This window comes from Triturus cristatus, chromosome 6, assembly GCF_964204655.1.
Source record: "Triturus cristatus chromosome 6, aTriCri1.1, whole genome shotgun sequence".
NCBI classification, from domain to species: Eukaryota; Metazoa; Chordata; class Amphibia; order Caudata; family Salamandridae; genus Triturus; species Triturus cristatus.
In genome coordinates, this window is record NC_140589.1 from 1,621,622,055 (window position 1) to 1,621,646,668 (window position 24,614).

The 24,614-nt window shown below is 46.0% G+C and overlaps 1 protein-coding gene across 1 annotated transcript in view; it reads left to right on the forward strand.

Annotated features, from left to right (window-relative positions):
- SRBD1 (S1 RNA binding domain 1) overlaps window positions 1–24,614 on the forward strand; it is a 721,551-nt gene that overhangs the window by 412,425 nt on the left and 284,512 nt on the right. The window contains exon 16 of the mRNA XM_085612769.1: window positions 9,737–9,828. Within this exon, the coding sequence (XP_085468895.1) occupies window positions 9,737–9,828 (92 nt within the window). The remainder of the gene's footprint in view (window positions 1–9,736; window positions 9,829–24,614) is intronic.

Genomic DNA, 24,614 nt, shown 5'->3' on the forward strand with positions numbered 1-24,614 from the left:
GCGTGGTCAGGTGGGGAATGGTAAAAGAACTGGGATTGAAAAAGTTTGAATTCTTCCTGCAGATTTACAAAGAACTTCATGTAATTGTGTGAAAATACAACTCCAGTAGAGAAATGCAAAGTGTGTCCCTGTCCCTGAACCTTCTCTGTGCCATGACCTCTGCCAAAAGGGGCCATGTCCAGAGGGGGGTGGGAATCTCCTTTGCTATTTTCGTGGACCAACTGGGGGATCTTTTCATGTCCCCGCGACTGCTTATAAGCTGTCAGGACCGCTGTGAGTAGATGCCCCAATGCAGTAAGTGTGCAGGTGTAAGTTCATACATCTCCCATATATTGGTTTGTAGTCTTGGTGTGTCCCTGAGCTAAAAATCCAGCCATTAATGACCACCAATTGGGAAGCAGGGGCCGAGGAGGACATGTCCATCAAATGTCAGTTTACAGCCTTTGACCACTGCCACCACTGAAATGCAATTGTTCCAAGGGAAAATGGTGGTCATTGACGTGAGGCACTTGAAGAATTGGGATGGGATTTTGTGAGGCATATTCTACATGACGTGTCCTATATTATAATCTTAAAATAATCTGCTACATAGAATAAAAAATACAAAAATGTAGGTAATACAGACCAGTATAATGCTAGATGTTCACTCTAGATCTTCGGTATTCGAGGTTGTGCCAGGGGAGTTTTGCAAGTATTGTTGCTTTTGCAAATGAACCATTAAACAAAATTGCCCATAACGGTGTAGCTTGAAAGTATTGAAGATGTTTTTTTTGTTTTCTGTTAATATTGTATCACAACACAAAACATGGTAAAACGAATTGTTGTCTAAACTGTCATTTTAATAAAAAACTAAGCATGCTTGTTGTACGAATAAATGAAAACAATAAGATCGAATTTAAAGGAAAAGATAGTACCTTGATATAAAAGCGAAATGTTTTTTAAACCAACATTCGTTCTCCGCTAAGAACCTCACACTTCTGATTATTCACTGTTGACAAATTCTAATCCTCATTTTATTTTTTAAGAGACCCTCTAATCAAGGTGGGTTTTAAATAACATGGCTGGCATTAGATTGGGTTGATATCAAAGCCTTGCTTAGCGTTGAATTACTTTTGTAGTTAGTTGAAAAATGAACATGCAATGTGCCATTTAAGAACCAAATTTGTGATCACAAAGAAGGCAATAATACTCGCAGAGCCTTTAAACTGACCCACCCTAACCGCTTTCCTCAGGCCACCATTCCTTTTATTTAATAGTTGTTATATAGTGCGAGCTTCAACCAGCAGGGTTTCAGAACGCTTCACATTGCACCATCAAGCATACAATTAGTCATGTTCGAGGCATGTGGGCTGCTGAATTCATATCTGTGCATAGATCGCCGCCTAGTGTTGGGTCCGGATGTTTGCACGTTGTTGTCCTGGAAGAGTCTTCGAAGTATCCTTGGATAGGTGACTCCTCCCCTGGACTACAGTGCGCATGGGCATCCTCTCCATCCTCAGATTGTTTTTTTCCGCCATTGGGTTCGGATGTGCTATCTTAGCTCAAGTCAGGAAAATATTTTTTCGAGGCCAAAAGGCCTTTAGTTCGCGTCGGTACTGTTTATCGATCGGGTTCGATAGAATTTGTTAGTTTACTAACTTTCAGTACCGACTTCTTTCGCATTTACCTGTCCATCGACTACTTCGACGATGGAATCCAGGACGCCATTCAAAAGGTGTCCGGTATGCAATGCGAAGTACCCACACATCGACGTCCATCCGGTGTGCAACAAATGCCTTTCGCCGGACCACGACGAATCAACATGCATGGCCTGTGCCCGGTTCTGCTCCAAGAAGACTCTGCGGAATCGACGAGCGGCGAGACTTGAGGCGCAGCACGCGGCACCGGCCCCAACAGACATCTTCGGCGAGGCCGAAGACGTCGAGGAATTGGAAGTCTTGCCCTCCAGTCCCGTTTCCGAACACGAACCCGGATCGGACGAGGAAGACGAGTCACTCTTCCACAGAGGTGAAGACGACACCGAGGTAGGAGACGACGAGGAGGCCTTCGGGGCCGAAGAAAGTAGCTCCAATGATGAACAAGGCCTACCTGTTCAAACCGTTCAAACACCAGTGCCACAGCCTATGACTCCGGTCGAGGGATCGCCTTCGGGCCTTACCCGAGACCCATCCCGCAGTTCTTCGGCCCCGCCCTCGGGCCCGGCCTCGGACGTTCAGCGGCAGCCATTACTACATAAACCGGCTGGTTTCCCTACCACAAAACCGAAACCGAAAGCTGCTCAGGTTCCACCGAAACCGAAACTAAAAGTAGGGCTGGTCGGATCGAGGCCTTCGACGCCAGCGCACCGCGTCGGCACCGACCGCACCAAGAGGGACTTCGGTGCCGAACTTGAAGCGGGCGACGTTGGAGTCGACAAACGGAAAAAAGCCATCGGCACCGACAAACCTGCTCGGCTACCGGCACCGACGACACCAAGGGCCGTACCGCCTGTTGTGTCTCACATCGCTCCCTCGACGACACCTAAGCCTCAGGTATCGAAGACTTCGACGGTGATCTCTTCCCCTCGACTCGATGACCCGCCGGCGCCGAAAAAATCTACGGCCGCCTCTACGAGCCTGGCCGGTGCCAAAGCCTCGAAGGCGCCCCAAGTACGACCTGGTGCGACGCAAGGCAGCAAAACCACAACTGTCCTCCAGGACACGTCGGGCTCCGGTTCTGTCGGAGCTCCCGCAGCCTCTTCGGTGCCGACCAACATTACCTTCGGCTTGCCTCCGTCAACAATCCCAAAAATGTTCCAACTCAGGACACGGGTCACCCAACCTACGGTCACACCTGCTGAGACGTCTCCGGCACGTATCATCGACGCCGGCACTGGCAGGATGATTCTCCAGGACCGAAGGATAACTTCGGAGCCGCCACTGGACCCTTTCAGGATCCCACTAAAAAGGAAGTTGCCTGCGGAATCGGAACCTCTCCTTTATGAACCCTTCCATTCATCCTACCAGGATCCACACCGGTTCTCCCCCACACGCTCCGATACAGACGCGTTGGAGGACTACATGGCTGACCAAGTCCCCTACCATGTAGACACGGACCCTGATGACCAGCAGGACCCTGATCAAACTTGGGGCGACCCTGCAGACCCCAGTGCACCTCTCGATGCACAGGATCCACAACTCTATGGGGCAAAGACATCTCCTACGGAGGATACTGCGGCGTTCAATGCTCTTATCGAACGTGCTGCCAATAACCATGGGGTGCAGCTTCACTCTGATACCATCGAAGATGACTTTCTAATGGACACCTTTGCATCCTCAGAAAGACATGTAAAGACTCTGCCAATGTTGAAGGGGGTCCTCAAACCAGCCAAGGACATTTTCAAAGAACCCACCAGGGCACGAGTGATAAACCCCAGGATTGATAAAAAATACAGATCAGCACCTGGGGATCCTACTTACATCAGAGGACAATTACCACTCGACTCCATCGTCGTAGCGAATGCACGCAAGAGGGCACACTCGCAAACAACAGGTGACGCTCCTCCCCCGGACAAAGAGTCCAAGGTGTTAGAAACCTCTGGCAAGCGAGTTGCCGCCCAAGCTGCCAACATATGGCGCATAGCCAACACTCAGGCGCTCCTTGCTCGCTATGATAGAGCGCACTATGACACACTGGAGCAAATATTCCAACATCTCCCTGACCAGTTCAAGGAAGGCGCAGAAATGCTCATCAGAGAAGGACAGCTACTAACGAACGCTTCCATCAAATGCGCACTAGATGCTGCAGACACGGCTGCCAGAGCCATAAACACAAGCGTCATGTTGCGACGACATGCCTGGCTACGGATCTCAGGATTCAAGCCTGAGGTACAAAACAATATACTGAACCAGCCCGTCAACCCCGACTATTTATTCGGGCCAGAGGTTGACACCACCCTCGAAAAGATAAAAAAGGATACGGACACTGCAAAGTCCATGGGCGCACTACAAACTCAGTCCTTTCGGAGCGGCTCCTTTCGTCGCCCCGGAAACAAGGGAGCAGGTAGAGGACAGGGGTCACAACAAACATATAACAAAGGCAATACACAGACCACCTATGATAAAAACACCCGAGGTGGATATCGTGGCTCCAGCACAAAGGGCAGAGGACGCGGCTACGGCAACACCAGGTCCTCCCCCAAGAACAAGCAGTGACGCCCTCTCCCTTCCTCCCGACCACATAACACCTGTCGGGGGAAGGCTACAAAGGTTCCTGTCCACGTGGGATTCCATCACCACGGACAGGTGGGTCAAAGATATTATAAAATACGGTTACTGTCTGGAGTTAACCTCCACTCCACCCACAATACCACCAAGAAGCCGTCCTATGTCCTCAGAGCACTTAACGCTCTTACAGCAAGAAGTGCAAAGTATGCTTCTAAAAGGCGCTATAGAGGTCGTACCCATCCACGAGCAGGGTGCGGGAGTGTACTCCCTCTACTTCTTAATTCCAAAAAAGGACGGGTCGCTCAGACCTATATTGGACCTGAGACCCCTGAACCAGTACATTCTTTCAGAGCACTTTCATATGCTCACTCTACAGCAAGTCCTTCCGCTTCTCAAGCAGGGAGACTTCCTAGCCACACTGGACCTCAAGGATGCGTACTTTCACATACCCATCCACCCCTCACACAAAAAATACCTCAGGTTCACTGTTCAGGGGCAGCACTATCAGTTCAAAGTCCTTCCCTTCGGCGTGACAACAGCGCCCAGGGTTTTCACGAAGTGCCTAGCTACGGTGGCAGCACATCTACGGAGGCAGCATATACACGTCTACCCCTACCTAGACGACTGGCTCGTTCAAGCGAAGTCAGCCCAGCAATGTGCAAACCACATGTCCCGCACCATTCACCTTCTTCACAGTCTGGGATTCTCACTAAATTATCCAAAGTCCCATCTCCAGCCCGCACACGTACAACAGTACCTAGGTGCGACTATAGACACTCTGGCGGCCACAGCTCAGCCAAATTTAGTGAGGATCAACAGCATACAACTGCTGATCTCCAAATTCAAACCCAATCACTCACTTCCAGCGCGAGTGTTTATGCAGTTGATAGGCATGATGGCCTCCTGCATCTTCATAGTCCCGCACGCGAGATTACATATGCGCCCACTTCAGGAGTGCCTAGCACGTCAGTGGAATCAGGCTCAAGGACAGTTAAAGGACCTAGTGTTGGTGAGCGGTCGGGCATACAACTCTCTGCATTGGTGGAATCCACAAAACCTTTGCAAGGGCCGACCGTTCCAAGAGCCTGTCCCACAAATAGTACTGACAGCGGACGCGTCTCTCCAGGGATGGGGAGCTCATGTACTCCACTACACAGTGCAAGGACTATGGACAACACAACAAAAGAAGTTGCACATCAACCTTCTGGAATTGATGGCAATCTTCCTAGCCATGAAGGCATTCAAAGTACATCTATGCAACAAGGTCGTGTTGATCCGAACGGACAACATGACCGCAATGTACTACATACAGAAACAGGGAGGCACACACTCTCCACAGTTGTCTCATCTGGCTCAGAGCATGTGGAAGTGGGCCATTCAAAGGAACATGTTCCTCATGGCGGAACACCTCCCTGGCAAGGACAACCAGATGGCGGATCTGCTCAGCAGACACAGCCACCAAATGCACGAGTGGGAGTTACACCCATCAGTTCTCCAACCGTACTTTCAGCAGTGGGGTCATCCGGAGATAGACCTATTCGCGACAAGCGAAAACGCAAAATGCCCAAGCTTCGCCGCCAGATTCCCACATCCGCAGTCGCAGGGCAATGCGATATGGATGAACTGGTCCGGCAGATTTGCGTACGCTTTTCCCCCAGCGCCATTGATACCGCTAGTGGCCCGCAAACTCCGACAACACTCCCTGACACTCGTCCTAGTTGCTCCCACGTGGGCACGCCAGCCGTGGTACACCACCTTCCTCGAACTTTCCGTGGTGCCGCATCAAAGGCTGCGGATCAAACCCGCGCATTTGACGCAGAACCATGGAGAGGTTCAGCACCCAGATCCGCAACAGCTGAATCTGGCGATCTGGCTCCTGAAGTCCTAGAGTTTGGCTATCTCAACCTGCCACCTGACTGTATGGACATCATCAAGGAGGCCAGGAGACCCACTACCAGAGCTTGCTATGCAGCCAAATGGAAAAGGTTCGTCATGTATTGCGGTAATAATGACATCAACCCGCTGGACGCATCCATCCAAAACATCATCTGTTATCTCTTACATCTATATCGATGCAATCTGGCGTACACCTCTATACGTGTCCATTTGACCGCAATATCAGCCTATCTGCAAACCAGGCAGCACCTCTCTCTATTCAGAGTGCCTGCCATCAAAGCATTCTTGGAAGGGCTCAAACGAGTCATTCCACCTAGTCACCCACCGGCTCCAATGTGGAACCTCAACTTGGTCCTCACACGCCTGATGGGTCCACCCTTTGAACCTCTACACTCATGCGAGATTCAATTCCTTACCTGGAAAGTGGCCTTCCTAGTAGCGATCACTTCCCTCAGAAGAGTTAGTGAACTCCAGGCACTAACCGTTCAAGAGCCATTTATTCAGGTTCACGCCAACAGGGTCGTACTACGTACCAACCCCAAGTTCATGCCCAAGGTAATATCGCAGTTCCACATGAACCAGACTATTGAACTGCCCGTTTTCTTCCAAAATCCACAAACTGTTGCAGAAAGGGCACTACATACACTAGATGTACGGAGGGCCCTCATGTACTACATCGACAGGACTAAACCATTCAGGAAGACAAAACAACTGTTCGTTGCCTTTGCCCCACACCACAAAGGTAACGCCATCTCCAAAGCAGGGATAGCCAGATGGATAGTTAAGTGTATTCAAATCTGTTATCAAAAGGCAAAACGCACATTAACTATTCCACCACGAGCCCACTCAACACGTAAGTTGGGGGCCTCCATGGCCTTCCTAGGAAATATTCCCCTGCATGATATATGCAGAGCAGCCACATGGTCCACTACACACACATTTACAAAACACTATTGCGTAGATGTGCAGTCAAAACAGCAGGCAGCTGTAGGACAGGCTGTTCTCAAAACACTTTTTCAGACCGCTGCAGCTGGCACGGGTAGCCGCCGCTAATAGAGGGCACTGCTATGTATTCTATGCACAGATATGAATTCAGCAGCCCACATGCCTCGAACTGAATATGCTACTTACCAGTATGCATCTGTTCTTGGCATGTAGGGCTGCTGACATTCATATCGCCCTCCCTCCTCCCCGGCGCCTGTCGCAGCTGCAGCTCTCAGAATTACTGCAAGCATGGTCATCACTTTCTGTATCTACTACATCACTGCCACAATGGCGAAAAACAATCTGAGGATGGAGAGGATGCCCATGCGCACTGTAGTCCAGGGGAGGAGTCACCTATCCAAGGATACTTCGAAGACTCTTCCAGGACAACAACGTGCAAACATCCGGACCCAACACTAGGCGGCGATCTATGCACAGATATGAATGTCAGCAGCCCTACATGCCAAGAACAGATGCATACTGGTAAGTTGCATATTCAATATAATCTGAATTAGAATAAGTCCATTAAAATGTACAGTGATTATTTTAACTATCGGTATATTAGCACAACTGTCTTCATTTTACCGTATGTCTCGAGGCTGGTAAGCGTGAATAGCATAGAACCTTATCGAAGAATAGTGTTAAAACTGCACTAGGGGGAAGAATGTATAAAAACAAGTTAAAGAAAAGATTTCCATGACTGATTTAAGAGCAACCACTAATGGTATACAATTGAAGTGCAGGATAGCACTTTTGTCAGTCACCAGGACGTATCTGTTTGCAGAGCATCATATGACATTCTTACCACAAGTAGGTCATGATATTAGTTACTTAAAAAAATATATAATTCCCTCGCAGGAGAACGGTGCTGTATGAGCTAACACTGACAAAATCTATTAAGGAGGAAAGTGTACAGAGAAGCAAAATACAACATTTTCTAGTCCTAATTTAGCTGGGCTGGCTAAGGATCTACTAATGTAACCGAAAACAAACTGCATGGATGAGAGGGGTAAAGGGACAGGGAGAGAGCACGAGACCCCAATAGCTGGTACTCAGTATCTTAAAAGTTATATTTTAACTTAAGGTACACATCAGGAGATGGGTAGACTCAACGGAAAGGTTAAAAATTTCTGTAGCACCATGTCCTTAAGAAGTGATTTAAAATGCGGAAAGAATGAGCATTTCTGATGTGTATAGAAAAAGTGTTTCAGATTCAGGGTTCAATACCTGTTAAAGACCTGGCTGTGTAGCATACCTTTTCCTGAAAGTCTGAAGTTAAACCACACTGCTGACCCTGGCTTCGTTCTAAGTAGTGAACCTTCGGTTTAGTGATGTAGCAATAAATGGTTAAACGGTATTTTAGTCTTTTAGTTTCGTATTTTTGTAAAAGGCTGAATGGACTGGTTTTCATTAACTTCCAATCTGTTGCACCTTCTAATAATGCCTGTCTGTAAGTGTAGTTAATGTAAACAGATTCATGTTTCATCTCACTATATTGGCTTTAATGTATGTTCAGGCTGCCAGTTTTCTATTCAATATTTTGGTCACCTGACAAAGAACCTACATACAAAGAATGCACACGTTCAACATTTTGATGCTTATATGATATTTTGATATTTTAAACGTTTCTTTAAATGAAAATCCACATGCAACCCCGCTTTGGTGTGTTTGGAAACCGGTGATTGATTTCCCCAGATTTCTTATTTATATAGATCCATTTTACAGACACTCTGGACCTTAAAGCAGTAACCAGTTCATACAGCATGTGCTTTTCCCCATAAACATGCTAACACTTTGAATGCAGTATTTGACACATTTAATGTTTACTCAAGTGCGCAGCAAAATGTGCAAAAACTTCGCAAGTGGCACAAGAAATTCTGTAATATCCATGACTTTGTTCAAGTGCAGCATATGTAACATATAGAATCTGCAGTGGTGATGCCATAGGCCTATGAGTTTTCTTACTATTGGTTGACACGCCACCATGTTCACACCTCCTTTATGCACTAACTGTGCACTCGTAGTACTCATACTACCACTCTTTCACTTTCTTTCTAGCAAACCTTCCAAATCAATGCCTATATGCACAAAGCTATCAGATGTACTGACGCGCCAGTACACCACCCATCTCCATTCCTAGTTAGCTCGTACTCAAGGTGTCCCTCGCTTCTTCATGCTGTTCCATCCCAGTAGGCAAACCTAGCACTACTTCCCTCATAATCTTCCGTGCATTCGGTGTCCTCTTTTGGAACTCCACCTCGGTGAAACCCTTATCCTAAAAATTACAGTAGCCGACTCTTGGTCCCCTTCCTTCTGTCTTAGCTGCTCCTCCTCCCTGTGTACACGACCCATCCTGATAATCTGTACCTACATTGTCCTCTCCAGCCACAGAATGTTCTAGAGCTTAACGTGGTTATCATCAACGTGGCCTTACTTTAGCCTCTAGTAGAATATAAACTTCATTTAAGACCAGTGGTTGAAACTACATTTTATAATAGCTTGTAAGATTGCAAACTGGAATGAAAGTGATGTTGATGTTACCAAAAACACATGGTTTCCAAGTTAAAGATTACAAAGATTGTGCTGTTGAAGTGTATTAAACATGGAGTTAGTTCATGCAAATAAATGATTGCTGTGATGTTATTTTATAGTATTGCAAATGAAGCAGGCGCTTCAATCTACAGTGTGAGTACTGAAGCTGCTAAGGAGATGCCAGGACTGGACCCCAACCTCAGAAGCGCTGGTAAGCATGATACTGTGATGTTGTCTTGTTTTTCATTTTGCAAATATTTGTAGTGTTGATTCTTAGGGTGCTGCTTTTAGTCCACGCATCATTCAGCTCTTCTAGTAAGTATGTGCTTATTTTGTACAGCAACAAGAGAAACCCAATTGCATTATTGCTTGGGATAATTTTAAAATATAATGTTTATGGTATGAATTTTTTATTTGGATTCGAATGCTGTTGCTGATCTTGCAGTGTATTCAGTATGTTCTTTCTATGCTTTATCATGTTAGAATGTGTGTGAAGCTGTTTTCCTTTGTTCACTAGCTTCCTTTTAGTATATGTTTGTAGAGTATTTAAAACACAGTGCCTTAAATATGTTACTTAGGGCCTTATTATAAGTTTGGCTGCCCAAACCTGTGGTGGCGGTCCGACCACCGCCGCATTTATAGACTCGCCCGCAGTATTATGGGTGTGGCGGTCGGAGTGCCACAGGACTGCTGTGACCGCCGGGGATCAAGGATCTCTTATCGGTTGTGCAGTGGTCAGTAGCACTAATATGTGGGCTGTGCCGCTGCGGCGCCGCCAAGCATATTAGGAGTTGCCTGTCCACCGCCCTGTTCATGGCGCCATAGAAAGGGTGGCGTAGAGGGAAGAACGGGGGCCCTAGCAGAGCCCCCTGCTGCTCCTCGGGTCTAAGGGTGCATGCGGGGGGGCACATGTAGTGCCTGCCTGGTTTTGCACCCCTAGTTCCTGCACGGTGTGGCATGTATGTCACACCATGCAGGAAGATGCAGTCGGCGCTTTGAGAGCAGCGGTCTGCATGTCGGGCTATTCAATGAGCCTGACAGACTACCACCTTAAACCACCGCAGCACTGTCCGCCAAACCAGGATTTAACTCCTAAGCTGGCAGGCGGAAGCACCACGGCTCGGGCGGTCCTACAGCGGATGGTGCATTGCACCGTCCGGTGTTGAACTGCTATAGTCATAAAAAGGCCCTAAGCACAAAGCTATTCAATTTCTATTCAGAAAAACAAAGGAAAATGGGTTGTCCCTTTTAAAACCACAAAGGGCTGGGCCTACTGTACATTAGTAAGAAAAGAGGACACCAAACTCAGATTTTGTTCTGATTCTTTCTTTTGAACAAAGCAGTTCTATTGCTCATGTGTTCCTCAGAAGGAGTAATTCGTCTTTAACCATTTTTCGTTAATTATTAGGTGCCCAGGTCATCTAAAGACACAAAGGCGAACATTTTCAGTGATTTAATTTCATTGCTTCATTGTTCTGTGTCTTATTATCCTAATTAATTTTAGAAAGTGTAGGGAAAAGTGAGCCTACAGTCGTGAAAAAAATCTTGTGTTAAAAAAAAAATAGAAAGTATTGGAAAGAAATTGGAGACGTAGTCACCTGAAAAAAACAGTGTAAGCGTAAGTATCACATAACACCAATCGCAGCATTAGTATCGGGGGTGTGGGATGAATTGAGTTATTTTTTCAATAGCTTCCCATTCCTCTTTATGGTTGAGGGAGCTGTGCATTGAGTGTGATGGGGTTTGAGTATCTGATCCTCTTATGCACCCCAGGATAGTTCTTCATTTCTTGAAACCGGGATCCCCAGACACCAGAAAAACTTGAATCCACCTGCTGGTAGACACCCAAGAAATAAAAACTGATCAACCTTGGGTCAATGATGTCTATATCAGCCTCCCTTCTACACCCCTGTGCATAAACTACTGGGCTGGCTCAACTGCATGCTTCGCATCCGGCAGGGCATCTCTCTTCTTGTTGATTCTGCCAGGGATCTGCATGAATGGGCTCTCCCGTACTGGGGGCGAGTGCTGGGCGACCTTTCTGCTCAATGTTGAGGCCAAGAACGATATGCGTCCTCCCTGAACCAACACTTTTGTGAATCCCATCTGAATCAGTACATGTGTATACCCACCTAGGGGTTTCCTGGTGCACAAGATCCACTTCCCTCCTGACGTATCCACCAGCCCGACCCCCTTTTTCGCATATGCGTCATCACCCATATTGCTGTGACAGACTCATGAGCTTGTTTGCTTTTTCTATATTTACATTTACATTGTGTTTTTTATTATTGTAATTGCCATGGGCGCGATTGTGCCACCATGTAGACTGTCTGGCGTGTCGATGTGTGCACCGCATGCCTTTTCAATATTGATAATGAAGCGTTGCTGATTGCACTTGTAATGCTTCTTTTTTGTTTGAACTCAGAAATTTAATAAACACATTTTTTAAAAAAAAAAAAGAAAATACTGTGCCAGGGATCTTGCATCTAGCAGAGCTAAACAGAATCGCGTGGGAGGCATGATGCTTGCCTCTTGCCATGGAAAATGTGTGCTTGGGTGTTAAGGGCCTATAGTTGTAGTCCATAGTAGAACAACAAGCCCTCTGTCCATGTCAACTGATAATGACTTCTCATCAGACCGCAATAAGGTGCTATTGCCAAACGTCTCCCTCATGAGAGTGTATGTTACGATATTTAATACACACACAGTATTGCTAGGGGAGGGTCTTCCTTTAATCTCTGTACTCGGTACCTTTACATTCAGTCTCTAGCCCGTATTTGTGGTCTAACTCGCCTGTTATTATGTCCTCTGTGATTATTTCCCTTCTTTGTTTTGGCTTGTTAGAAGTAGTTTTTCCAGCGTCTACCTTTAGGGTCGCCTCGTTAGCTTTATTATCAGTGAAGGCAGAGTCGCCACTCTGCAGTTGCGCAATAATAAACTTGAAGGACTGAGGGCGAAACCTTGGGTGCCGCTCTGGCTGTGAGAGTGCCCAAACATTTGAGAGACACTCCGCTGCTTTCTTCGTGCAGTTGAAACTCTGTGGAAATGTTTTCAAAGTGCACATCTGGCAGTGAGCGATAGTGTAGCAAGTGAAACAGACACCCAGCCGTCTTCACACTATCAGCCCAGCTGGAAGCACCAATGGGCCTCTGTTAGCAGGGACATGCACCTTTGGTTGTTCTGGAAAGTGTCTATTTGATGTACTATACCATGTTTCCTAAAGGGCCTCTTCAATGGGTTCTCTTTCCATTTCTTGTTGTGATTGAGTTTCCCATTAGTGATCCACAGCACCAGTATTTTGTAATCGAACTAGATGCCTTTTGAATGGATTGATAAACTCACCTTGTTAGAACCCTGGAAGGCTCTGTCTGATGGTGTAATTAGAGACTTTCGCTTTAGGGCCTCTTACATCTATGTGCATGCATGCATGCATGTAGTATGAAAGGCAGTGGAGTTGTGTAAGTAGTCAAAAGCACAGACCTGTCAATGAGCGACCCGAGAGAGAGCTGGATTGAGGGTGGATGTGCATGAATCCTAATGTAAAGCTGGGAATGCTGCAGTCCTACATACCTTGTTGCTGCTCCATTCCTGGAGCTCAGGAGAGCTTGACTATGACATGTTCCCCTCTGTTTTATTAAGTGGGACCTCACAACCTTTTTGAGTCCTTTGTTTATCAGTGTTCTAGCTCTTGATGTTATCAACTGACTCTGAAAGTATGCCTTCTCCCCCAGCTCATGATTTTACAGATAGCCTCATGTCCTAACGTGCAGCGTGGTCCTGATGAAACACAGCGCGCCTCTGGTCCTCACTCACAGCATCTGCACAGAGCATCCTGTTTTAGATGCTCATGACGGTGCTTCTTCCCTCATTCTTGTAACTGAACCTGATTTGGCAATATGTTTCTTTCTTTCTACTTGATGACATTTCGAAGATGGCGCTAGTGCTACCGCTCTCAAGATGCAGTTGAAGAGCGTATAAATATTAGTCTGCTCAAAGTAGGTAAAGGACTGCATGGATCCTGCAATATGTCTTGCCCTGTGAAGATGTTCTATCTTATTTTGCTCTCTTGTCATTGTAATGTTTTGAGTTAGATGGAGCTGTCACAGCAACCCATGGTTATGTGAGTTGACATGCGTTCTCGCCCTTTGCTCTAATTCCAGGTCTTTAGTCAATATCTAGATTTTAAGTTCACTCATTGACCTCCCAAATGCTCTACTCCAACATATTTGTTTTCATGTTTTAAAATGAGTACTGTTTCTAGACACACTTTATTGAGCATGGTAACGACATCTTCAGTAGCCAATGGGGTCTTGCTATAGAGACAATGGGTTTTAGTATCCCTCAAATATGTTCCCGCCCCACAGCATTAGCCTCTCTGCTGCTTTCCTGGTGCTGCGGTTTTCTAGAGACTGGCTAACTGTGAGTCTGCTCGGGCTGCCTGGATTGCTTTAAGGTTTCATTGCTCCCATATTTGCTCCCTGAGGTGAAATGCGCCGTGCTCTATCGAAGAACTAACATTTCCAGCATGATGAGACAGGAATTCCACAGAGAAAGAGGTCATGTACACAGAAAGGGTTCTTATTGTCAAATCCCATCTGCCTTGCACATCTCTACAGGGCACAATATATTGGATGTCATCGCTGAAGCTCAGCAGACCCCTTGTACTTTCCCTAGCCCGAGAGTAGCTTGTAGGCATTTCGGGCTTGTTGCAACTTCTGAGCCTGCATGGGCCGTCCCCTCTGCTGGGATTTGCGAACAATGGAGATGCAGAGATCTGGGCTGTCAGGGTAATGAACAGGTGGAAGGTAAACCTGCGAACATCACTTTCTGTGATTTTAGCTTAGGGAAATTAACACCGCTTAGTGTTTGGATGTGTGCGGCGCTGCACCTTAATGACAAGTGTTTGTACAAATCTCGTCTTCAAAGAGCACCGCTCCCCCTTGCGGCTAACGGGAGGGGCGAGGTCATGCAGAGAAGTACTGACAAAGGCTTCTGTGACGAGTTTAAATACATATCTTGGAATTATTTTGTGCAAGGGTATATTATAGAAAAAAAAGTGTAAACATTAGCAAATGAAGGTCCAGGTTTCCATGCTCCATTGTGTGCGCCTAGATTTGATTGGCCCACTCCACATTCTTTGGCTCCTCTAGTATGAATGGGACAGTCTCTTCCAGCTAGGCTTAATAGGTAGTGTAATTACATATCAGGCCAATGGTTTGCCTCCATGTTCACACTACCACAGCTGAGCATTAGTTTCAACATCCTTAAATGGGTAGAAGTATCTTTTCTTCTAAGGAAACTCAGCACTGTAAGAAATGTAACTTATGTTTACTTAATATAAGTTTTCAAGAATAGAAACATACTGCAAATTAAAATCGATGTAATTCCAAGTATGAAAATGTTTTGCAAAACAGTAAGACTTGTAGAATTCATCCTCTCACTGGGACTTTCATTGTTGCCATCAGTTTAGTTTTATGACAAGTATCGACTTTGCCGAGGGAACGTGGATTCACATTGCACACGTGATGAAATGCAGCAAATGCACTCCAGCTTTACAGTCCTCATTTGTATTTTTTCATTGCAATACATTACTGCTTTACATAGCAGGTATCACCGAGCTGGAGATGAGGAGGGGCGGCGGGGGGTTTGTGAGCTGCTTTCGCTTAGGGAGCCAAATATCAGCCCACATGAGAAGATGAGAAGAGGAACCTGGGGCTGATTGTAGCAAGGTGACGAAACTCTGATGTAATCCTGATGAGGAATGCTGCTGGCTTCTTGGTGATGGCTTGAGGGCTGTACCCACCTAATATTAGTTGAGTTGCCTGTTAGCAATAGTGGATACATGTTTATGCGAGTGATGCGAAGGTGAATAGCTTAGACTTATTTGACAGGTAATGGTTGCTTTAGTGAACGGCCCCTGTAAGAAAAGGCCTCTTTTTGCGTGATCACCCCAAATTTTTGGATTTATGGTTCTGGGTTTTCGACTCCGTTGCACCGGAGCACTGCTAACCAGCTCCCAGTGCATGTGCTATAACCCCTAAAAGATGCACTTATTGTGCCACCACTAAAATGACAATGTGAAACATGACGCTAGGCCTCGCACAATTGCATAGAATAGCTGTTTAAAAAACTGCCATTTTAATCTGTTGAATTATCCCTTTTAACAGGCCTAAATCTTCCTTTGTAATAACTTTACGTCAACCCTAAGGTAGGCCCTAAATACCCATAGGGCAAGGTGCTTGGCATTTAAAAATTAAGACACGTGTTTTTAATTTTTGCATGTCCTGGCAGTGAAAATCTTCAAAGTCCTTTGTCCTTGTGGCAAGGATGGCTGTCCCATGGAAAAGCACTGGGTTACATTACAACACATTAAAATGGAGAACGTCAGTTTGGTAATAGCTAAATCTATGGTTCAAAGACAAGTTGAAATCCAATCTCATGGTCAAATGGGATTTTGAGTTATTATTTTTAAAATGCCGCTTTTGGAAAGTTGGTATTTTCCTGCATAAAGCCTCAGTAGAATTTTCAGTGTTAATCCCAACTGTCACCTGGCAGCCTGTTGGGAGGTGTGAATCGCACCCAGGAAAGGGAACAAAGGGGCCTTGGCTGGGAGGGGGCATGACCTCCTCCTGACAGGATACTTGAGGAATGTGCCCACCAACGGTGCAAGCATCAAATTGACACCCCTGTCACAGGCAGATATAACTGTCACCTAGGCATGCCCCTACCAGTGTTCAAGTAGCCAGAGTGGCACCAGTCCAAGAAGGGGGGGGGGGGGGGTACCTGTTCCAGAATTGGTTTGCTTGATGAGCTCCTCATGTCCCTATGCACACTCAGGGGTGTGCCCTGAGCTCTGAACAGGGAAACAACAGTTCTCCCATGTTGGATTTAGTTAGAGCATGGCACTGTGAGATTGTTTAAGCTTAACCCCCCAGGAAAATTATGTCAGAGTGGGTTGGGTGGCCCCTGAGAACCTGTTTCCTATTGGCCAGGAAGTTTCACCCACCCACAAGCTAGTGACAGGCATTAAAGTGGCACCGCTGCGTGCGTTCTTCAGAATACTGCTGGACCTGAGTAAGGCAGAAGAAGTACTGCACTTGCTGAATACTTTAGACTACAGAATGAGGACTGAACCTTGTGGAGAGAAACCCAAAGGGCTGAACATACTCCCACTTGAACCCAGGACAGAAGAGTGGGCACCAAGGGTTAGTTGGCTAGCTTACTGTTCAGCTTCCAGAACACGAAAGCTGCAAAAAGCCTGTAAGGTCAAGAGCCCAGAAGACCAATTCCAACTGGATTTTCACTGGACCCTGTTCGTGACCTCTGGGAGATTGCGTCCCAACCCTCCAAGTGGTGCCCATAAGGTCTTGAACCTTTAGTTGATGTTAAATTGTACTCTTCTCCTTCAAGAACTGTGAAACTGGACACTTTTCCAAAAAGAACCAGAGATTACCACCTAACTGCCACTGACATCACCGGTTGAATTCACCTTGTTTGTTTTCTCTGCTGGAAGAAGCCGGACTTCCAGGATAGTTTCTAAGTTCAGATGTAGAGGGACGACTCCGAGTAATAGCTGACTGCCAATGAGACCTTCTTGTTCATAGACTTTGCACTCACAGAACTTTCCCACTATTGACCCCACAAGCCCTAAACTTTCTGCCAAAGCTGAGGCTCCCACGGAGGTCCTGCAGTCCGGATGGCAGTCGACGTGCCCTTCTTCAGTTTCAGCTGGCACCAAAGTGGGCACTCCAAGGTATCAAAGAACTCGTTACATTAAGCCCGACTTGCATCTCAAGTCGAAAATAATGTAACTTGTTGAATTCTGCAGTTTTAGCAGAGCTTCCACTTGGTTACCTTTTAAAACTCCTGTGCCTTCCCTGCTCAACGAGACAGCTCTCTGTCCTCCTGGAGAGATCTGTTAACAACTCTCAGGAATGTATACAAAGAGGTATTGTAGGCCAGAAAGGTGTCCCTTCCCTCCTGCAGGATGCCACTTGGGCGTTAGCCAGAAAAGGCAGTCTTTAAAGGGGACGCTACCTTTGAAGGGCAGATGTGTAACACTTGGGGGTGGGGGAGCTGACCCATTGTTGAGGTAGACAGGCTGGCTTGGTAGGTAGAGAGGGGAAACCAGTTTCCCCAGGGGCGTGTAGCCCTGAGGTAGCTACAACTTGGGCTGGACTACGGAGGTCTGAACATCTTGGGAGTGGGCAAAATGGTGCATACTGTGATATCCTAATGCCACACTCCACAGGAAGTAGTCACCAGGTGGGTGGGAAACTGGTAGTCTATTGGCTACCAACCGCATCCTGCTGTGAGGGCTCTTTTCCAGCATAAAGGGGCACCCCTGGCACCCAGATCTCGACCGACTTGGAAGAAGGACTGTCATGCTGCTACGAGGGACCAGAAAATAGAGACTACACCTACGAGGACTGCACCTGCCGCACCTAGTGGCTCACAAAGAAGGGGACTATGCCTGTTGTGTCCTGGTCAAGGAGAAGCCGTCTCCAGAGCCCAGTCCAGCCAGGAGAACTCCAAGGGCCAGTTGACTGTCCTCATGTTCCCAGCACAGGGACACAACAGCTTATGAAGTCTGCTGGGCCAAGTTGGTAGCCCAAAGGCTTCAAGCTGCTACTATTCCGCAGTGCAGCACCGAGGACAAAAACTCAGTGCACTGAGTTGGACCCGAGTTCGTGGAGCCTGGAAGTAATTTTGGAGACTTGCTGGGACCTTCAGAAGGCGAGTTAGCAGGTCGGGAAGGATTGGCCTTTGACCCTGACAACTGGCGACTGGTAATCCAGTAGTAACTGGACTTCGACCAGACCGAAAAGGACTTTGTGGGACATCGACCCTGCAACCAGGACTCCCTCACCATCTTCGTAGACCCTGCAGGAAGACCCCTGTCGACTGCTTCATATCTACAGCATCCTTACAGCATCCTTCATCCCTTGCATCAGGACAACACCATAGGAATCCATTCCAATGCAGATAAAGTGTCTGGTACTGCTGAAGGACTGCTTTTTCTGTGATGATAACTGCTCTGGAGGACCACGCTGGACCCCTTGGCTAGCTCCCTGCTGGAGTTGTCGCCCCAAGCACCTCTAACCAAACGCATTGACACTTACCCAAGTTTTCCTCTCCAATTCGTTGACTTTGCCAAGGTTTGTTTGCGGTTGAATGAAATTGCTTTGATTTATTATTGCATGTAAAATCTATATCTCTGGAACCCTCCAGTGAATCTTTTTTATTCTAGTGTCTAAATTCTTCTAAAAATACAGTCTATTTGTATAAATTGGTGTCGGATTTCTTGAGTGTCCTGTCAATTTCTTCTTCAATTGTTTTGGTGCTGTTTAAATGCTTAACACTTACACTCTGTGTAAGCTTTGCTGCTTAGTGACACAGCTACCCAGAGTTTAGCTGAGGGTTTTACAGGCAAAACCTTCTGGACCTAAAGGTGTTGGTAAGTGTATAACATGGTGAGGTTGCACAACCAGACCATATAATACACCCCATTTCTTCACAGTAGAGTGAAGGAAAGTGTGCCTCGACTTGATACTGTAATCTCCAGCAGTTCTCTGTCATCTGCATATACTAATGTGAAACCTGACGCAAGGCATTCCAAGTTTGTATTTGGACCTTGACGAGCAAGAGATAGGCGACAGTACATTGGAGCAACCTTAAACCTCGACCCAGATATACGAAATAAATGTCAACAGCCATTATTATTTATTCAAAAAAGTATGTCCAACATAGACAGGAAAATAGGATATTTCACCTTTTGCATGGACCACATTAAAGAGTTTAAACAAAATATTTAGATAAGCATAGTAAAACTTGCATCTCTTACTGTACGATCCACATGCCCTGAAAGTTCAGTGGGACAGCTGCAGATCACAGTTAAGTAGAAAGGAATGCATAAAGGCCCATATATTCTTTCACCTCAAGGATAGCGGCAGCATTGCTGCGTACAGGTCTACATTTCCATTACAGTATGTGGGATCAAATAACCACTTCCGGGCTGTGGGATTGGGACCTCGTCCCTGCCTTTCCCTTTGCGCAGCACATGTCTAGGGCTTAGACTATGGCCCAGCTGGAGGAGATATTCATCTGCCCCTTGGACGCCCCAACATGCTTCATAAAGTTTATGACCATACAGAAGATGATATAGAAGCTAATAATCTTTCTCTCCTATAATATCGATGATGGCTTGTAACTGCGTTTTCAGGATGCATAGTCGCCTAGATCCATGCCTAGAAAGCGAGATCCCCTACCCCTTCTGGTCCTGCTTCAGAGGAATTTTCCTTATTTATGATGGTAGTGTGTAAAGCAGCAGAGTTCTTGGAATTGACCTTGCTCTCTGTGAAGGGAAAGTCTAACACTTTGACTGAGATCTTGTACCCTCTCAACAGTGATGGAACCCCTGGTTCCATTGTACGAGGCCCTCTTAGATCCTGTCATGGCTGCGTGGGAGACGCCCTTATGAGACATAGCAGCCAACAAACATCCAGATGCCATAGGCCATTCTTTGTACTCTTACCTTGTCACAGGATTGTCTGGTTGTTCGAACATCAACTTCAAATCAGAACCTGAATGCCTTCCCCATGGCGCTTCCCTATAGAGAGCCAAAGAAGCTTGACTCTGTCATACTTAAAGTATTTGCTTCTGGCAGCCTACCCCTGTACTCTGTGAATGCAACCTGCCTTCTTGTTCATGTGTTGTGAGAACTAGTGACATTTGTAGTAGTCTGCTTCCAGGTCACATGAAGAAGCCATTTCAAACCTGGGCAATGACTTCTTTGTAGCATCCAAACAGACCTTAAAGATTAGTTTGGTTTCTGCGGACACCATTGCTCGATCGGTCATGTTGCAGCAGGATGATTGGATGTGTTCCAATGACTTCTCCGGAGATGTCCAAGGCCACAGTTGTAAACATGCCCTTTGATGGCTAGTGGCTGTTTAGAAAGTAAGCAGACTTCTCCCTGTAGCACTTTCAGAACAATAGAGATATGGTTTGCATGCTGGTATTAACCTACCTAGCAGGAAAATGCCAGCAACAATATAGAACATGTGTGGTTACTTCAGGGTAGTAGAGTCCTGGCTGAGACAACTTTCTTAATCTGTCTAGTCAGCCCAAATTCTATACTGCTACGTGTGGGGCAGGGGTGGATCTAGGGGACGAAATCAACAGCAACAGATATAGTCTCTACAATCCTCTGCCAGCGCTGCTGTCTCAAAACCCCTTTAACCCCAGCCTCCTATTTAAGGCATCATTTTCCATGGGGTAGGTGTCCATTTTTCCACCAATTGTGAGGTGATGACAATGGATCACTAGGTCCTCCAGCAAATATGGAGATGCTTTGCCCTGCCTTTTCTGTCTCTTCCTCCGGATCAATATCCTGCCACTAGAATGTGGTCTCTAGCATACATGAAGAGTTTGGAAGTGGATGTCCTTGCCTTGCTGAACAAAAGGGCCAGAGAGATGATGTTTCTGGCAGAAAGGGCCATGGAATTCTACACCATTTACTAATTTGTTTCCAAGAAGTAGGGAGGGCTTAGATTTATAATGCATCTTCACCTTCTGAACCTGTGTATTCAGCAGAACAAGCTCATATGTGTGCCTGATGCAAATGCTATTGGCCCTACATAAGGGGCAGGATGGGGTACCTGGATTGTCAGACTGCCTAATTCCAGCTAACAATTCTTCCCCTCCTATAGACTTCGCCTGAGGTTCACAATAGAATCCCAGTGCTATCAGTTGGCGGTTCTGCTATTCCAGCTTATGACAGTCCAAAGTGCTGGTGGGTGTGGGGGCTTCATTCCAACAGTCAAGAGTCCATGTATTTTATTTACTTTTTCATTACTTGAATGACTGGCTCGTGAAAGCGGAATCCCTGGCACTGATCAGAGTTCACCTTCTGTGGACAATGACTCTTCTGGATGACTTGGGCTGTACTAATAATGCACAATCAAGTTCCACATCTTTTCCTCTCGGAAGCTAACATCCATAGCAGCTGTGCTAAACAGCATCAAGGCTTTTCCTCCTTTAGAGGATCACAGATGTGTGTGCTTTCTGACTCCTACTCAGATCCCAGTGCTTAAAGTCTTGTATCTGCGTGTCCTCATGACCTACTGCATCATGGCCTCCTATTGTGCCTCAAAACAGATGGCAGATCAAGGCCCTTTAGTTGTGTCCAATATTGCAGTGGTTCTCGCCTTACGAGAGCCGATGGTTAATCAGATCTGCAATCGTCTCTTCATCCTTCTGCAGGCTCAGAATCCTGTATTCATTGAGGTCTGCTTGCTGGCCTGGGGTGCACACCTGCTTGGCTTGGAAGCATGGGGGCTTTGGTCAGTATCTGAGCAGCGCCAGCCCACAGATGTGTCAAGATGCCGTCAGTCTCTCATGTCTTCAAGGTGTTTCTTTGCTCGCAGATTCCTTCAGGTTCAGCTGGTCTGGGAGTTCTGCCAATTCTGCTTCTGTTAAGGGTATCACACAAGGTTCTGGAGGATCCAATGCATATGATACTGATTGCCCCACACTGGGCTTGGAGGGTTTGGTGTGCCAATCTGTTGACACTCAGCACTCTGCCATCTTTTCCTCTCCTGTGTGGAGCAGATCTACTCTCACAAAAGGATGGTCATATGCTTCACTCCAGTCTCGAAACAATGCAGCTGCACAAGTGGAGATTGAACCGTGGCATTTACAGTCCGACGCTTCATCTTGGCGGACTGGAAGCCAGCCATGAAATCCATCTAAATAAGTTTCTTGCCTAAGATTTTGCAGTGGTGAGTTTTCAACCACTTTCTGTCATTTTGCAGTTTGCTTTATCTCTTGAAGAGCAGGGTATTGCAGTGAGATTGTATCTGCCGTGAATGCTTTCATGGCTTTGCCTCATCACTGTTTACTGTTTAGATTGCCAGTGTGGTGTGTTTTCAGCAAGGTTTCCTTTATTTGTCCCCTCCCACTCTGCTTATTATTCTTTAGTGGGATTTGAACTTCTTTTGACTTTCTTGGAAGCATTCCCATTTGCGTTGTTGCAGAGTTGCCTGATTCAACTTCTTACCCTGAAGACAGTTCTATTAGTGTCCATAACTTGAACACACAGGGTGCACTGACATCCTCTTCATTTATCAAGATCTGCTATACCCCGACAAAGACAGACACTGTGGAGGGCATACATACCCACATCGGTAAAGCCATGACTGCCTTCATGACTCCCAAGTTGCTGATTCTTCTAGGCGTCTACATGGTCATATTCCCATACTTTCTTGGTTAACTGGCACTAATCCATCCCACCTCCCCATGAGCCTCAATCTCAATATGAGGAATCTGCCATCAAAATAAAAGCCACCTACCTTTGATGGTGGTCTTTTCTGGTGGACACAATCTTCCCACAGATTGCTCACCACGCGCCTTCCTCTCCTGGGGAGCTAGTCCCATGATTGATAAGATCACAAGGTATGCAAATGTGTGATGTGCTGTATTTGTTGCTTTTCTCAGCCCCTCGCTGCATGTCTCACATTTCAGGATCAACACCAGTGTGTGGGTTGATGCCTAATCTGCTCTTGTGACTTCATATCCGAAGGTGGAGTTACAGGTTCCAGCCATTAGAAATATTGTAACCATAAGTGACGTTTTCTTCTAGAGTCCAGTACAAGAGCAAGTAGGAAATGTTTTCCCATTGAGTCTTGGTGAAATCTATCGATCTGCTCTCCTGAGCCTTAGGTGAAATGCTTTTTTTTTTCTCCCACTCATCTTTGTTGTGGGTTCACATAAAATCCTACCAGCCCTTCCTCCCATTTATTAAGGCCTGTCATAATGAACATCATTTATGGACCAATGACCCTGTGACCTCTGCTCCACAGTGGAGTCACATGAAATGGTTTTGTACTAATCCATTTATACTGGGTATTTTTTAATGTTTTTTCATGATGATTTTTGACGTACTTGTCTTAACTGTCTGAATTAGTAAAGCGTTTTAAATAATACATACATTCGTGATTGTCTTTGAATTATTAGAGCAAAGTGAAGATCCCACATACCTACATTTTCCAGGCAGGCTTAGCAGATCTGAGCAAGCCTCCATGTTGGCCCTTGCTTGCCAGCTGTGCCCATGGGAAGGTTGGTGAGACTTGTATGCGTGTTTTCCCACTCAGTAGATTCTTAGGCTAAATACATGTCTCTGATAACTAAAGGAAGTCTTTTTGGGTGTCCGAAATTTACCCCATTTGCTTATTTACTACATACATTCAGATTCACGATTTCTCTTCCTGAAACTTTTGCCGAAACGTCACGTTTAAACTTTGTTAAATATGTTCGCTCCAGGGCTGGTGATTCAGGCGATCTATCATGAACCATTTTCTCCGGATAAACCTATATGCAACCAGACCTTTTTCTGGAGCATGCAGTCAGTACAGTGTAAGACATCTACTTTCTGTGCACTTTGCCACATCCTTTTTATGTACTTTTGACTTTGAGTTTTTTCCCATTCAGAATAATTGTCATTGACCTGGAGCAAGGGAACATGATAGGCTGGGTGGCTATTTTCTGTTGTGTTGCAGCATTGAGTTCTGCAGCATTGAGTTCTACAGCATAACCCACACAGTCAATATAATTTACACAGACTTTCACAGTGTATTGCCTACCTGACTTCTGGAAAGCTGAGATTTGAGGATTTCTTGAATGTAATGATGCTGATAGTATTCATCCTATTATGTATTTATATAATAGAATGTGGATCTTTTTTTTTTTTTTTGGCCGACATGATTTTGTCACTGATCCTCACCTCTGGCTTGTTCGTAGTTAAGGTTTTTGGTTCATAAAGAAAGAAGATGCGTTTCATATCTGCTTTTGGACAACATGCCTATGAAAGATTCTCCTTTTTGTCAGATGTTCTCCAACTCTGTAACTTAAATTCCTGCAGCGTTTTTGGTGGTCAGCAGATGCAAAGATATTGTTTGTTTTTGTGCCAAATCCTATCAACCAGTAGATCTAGGTATC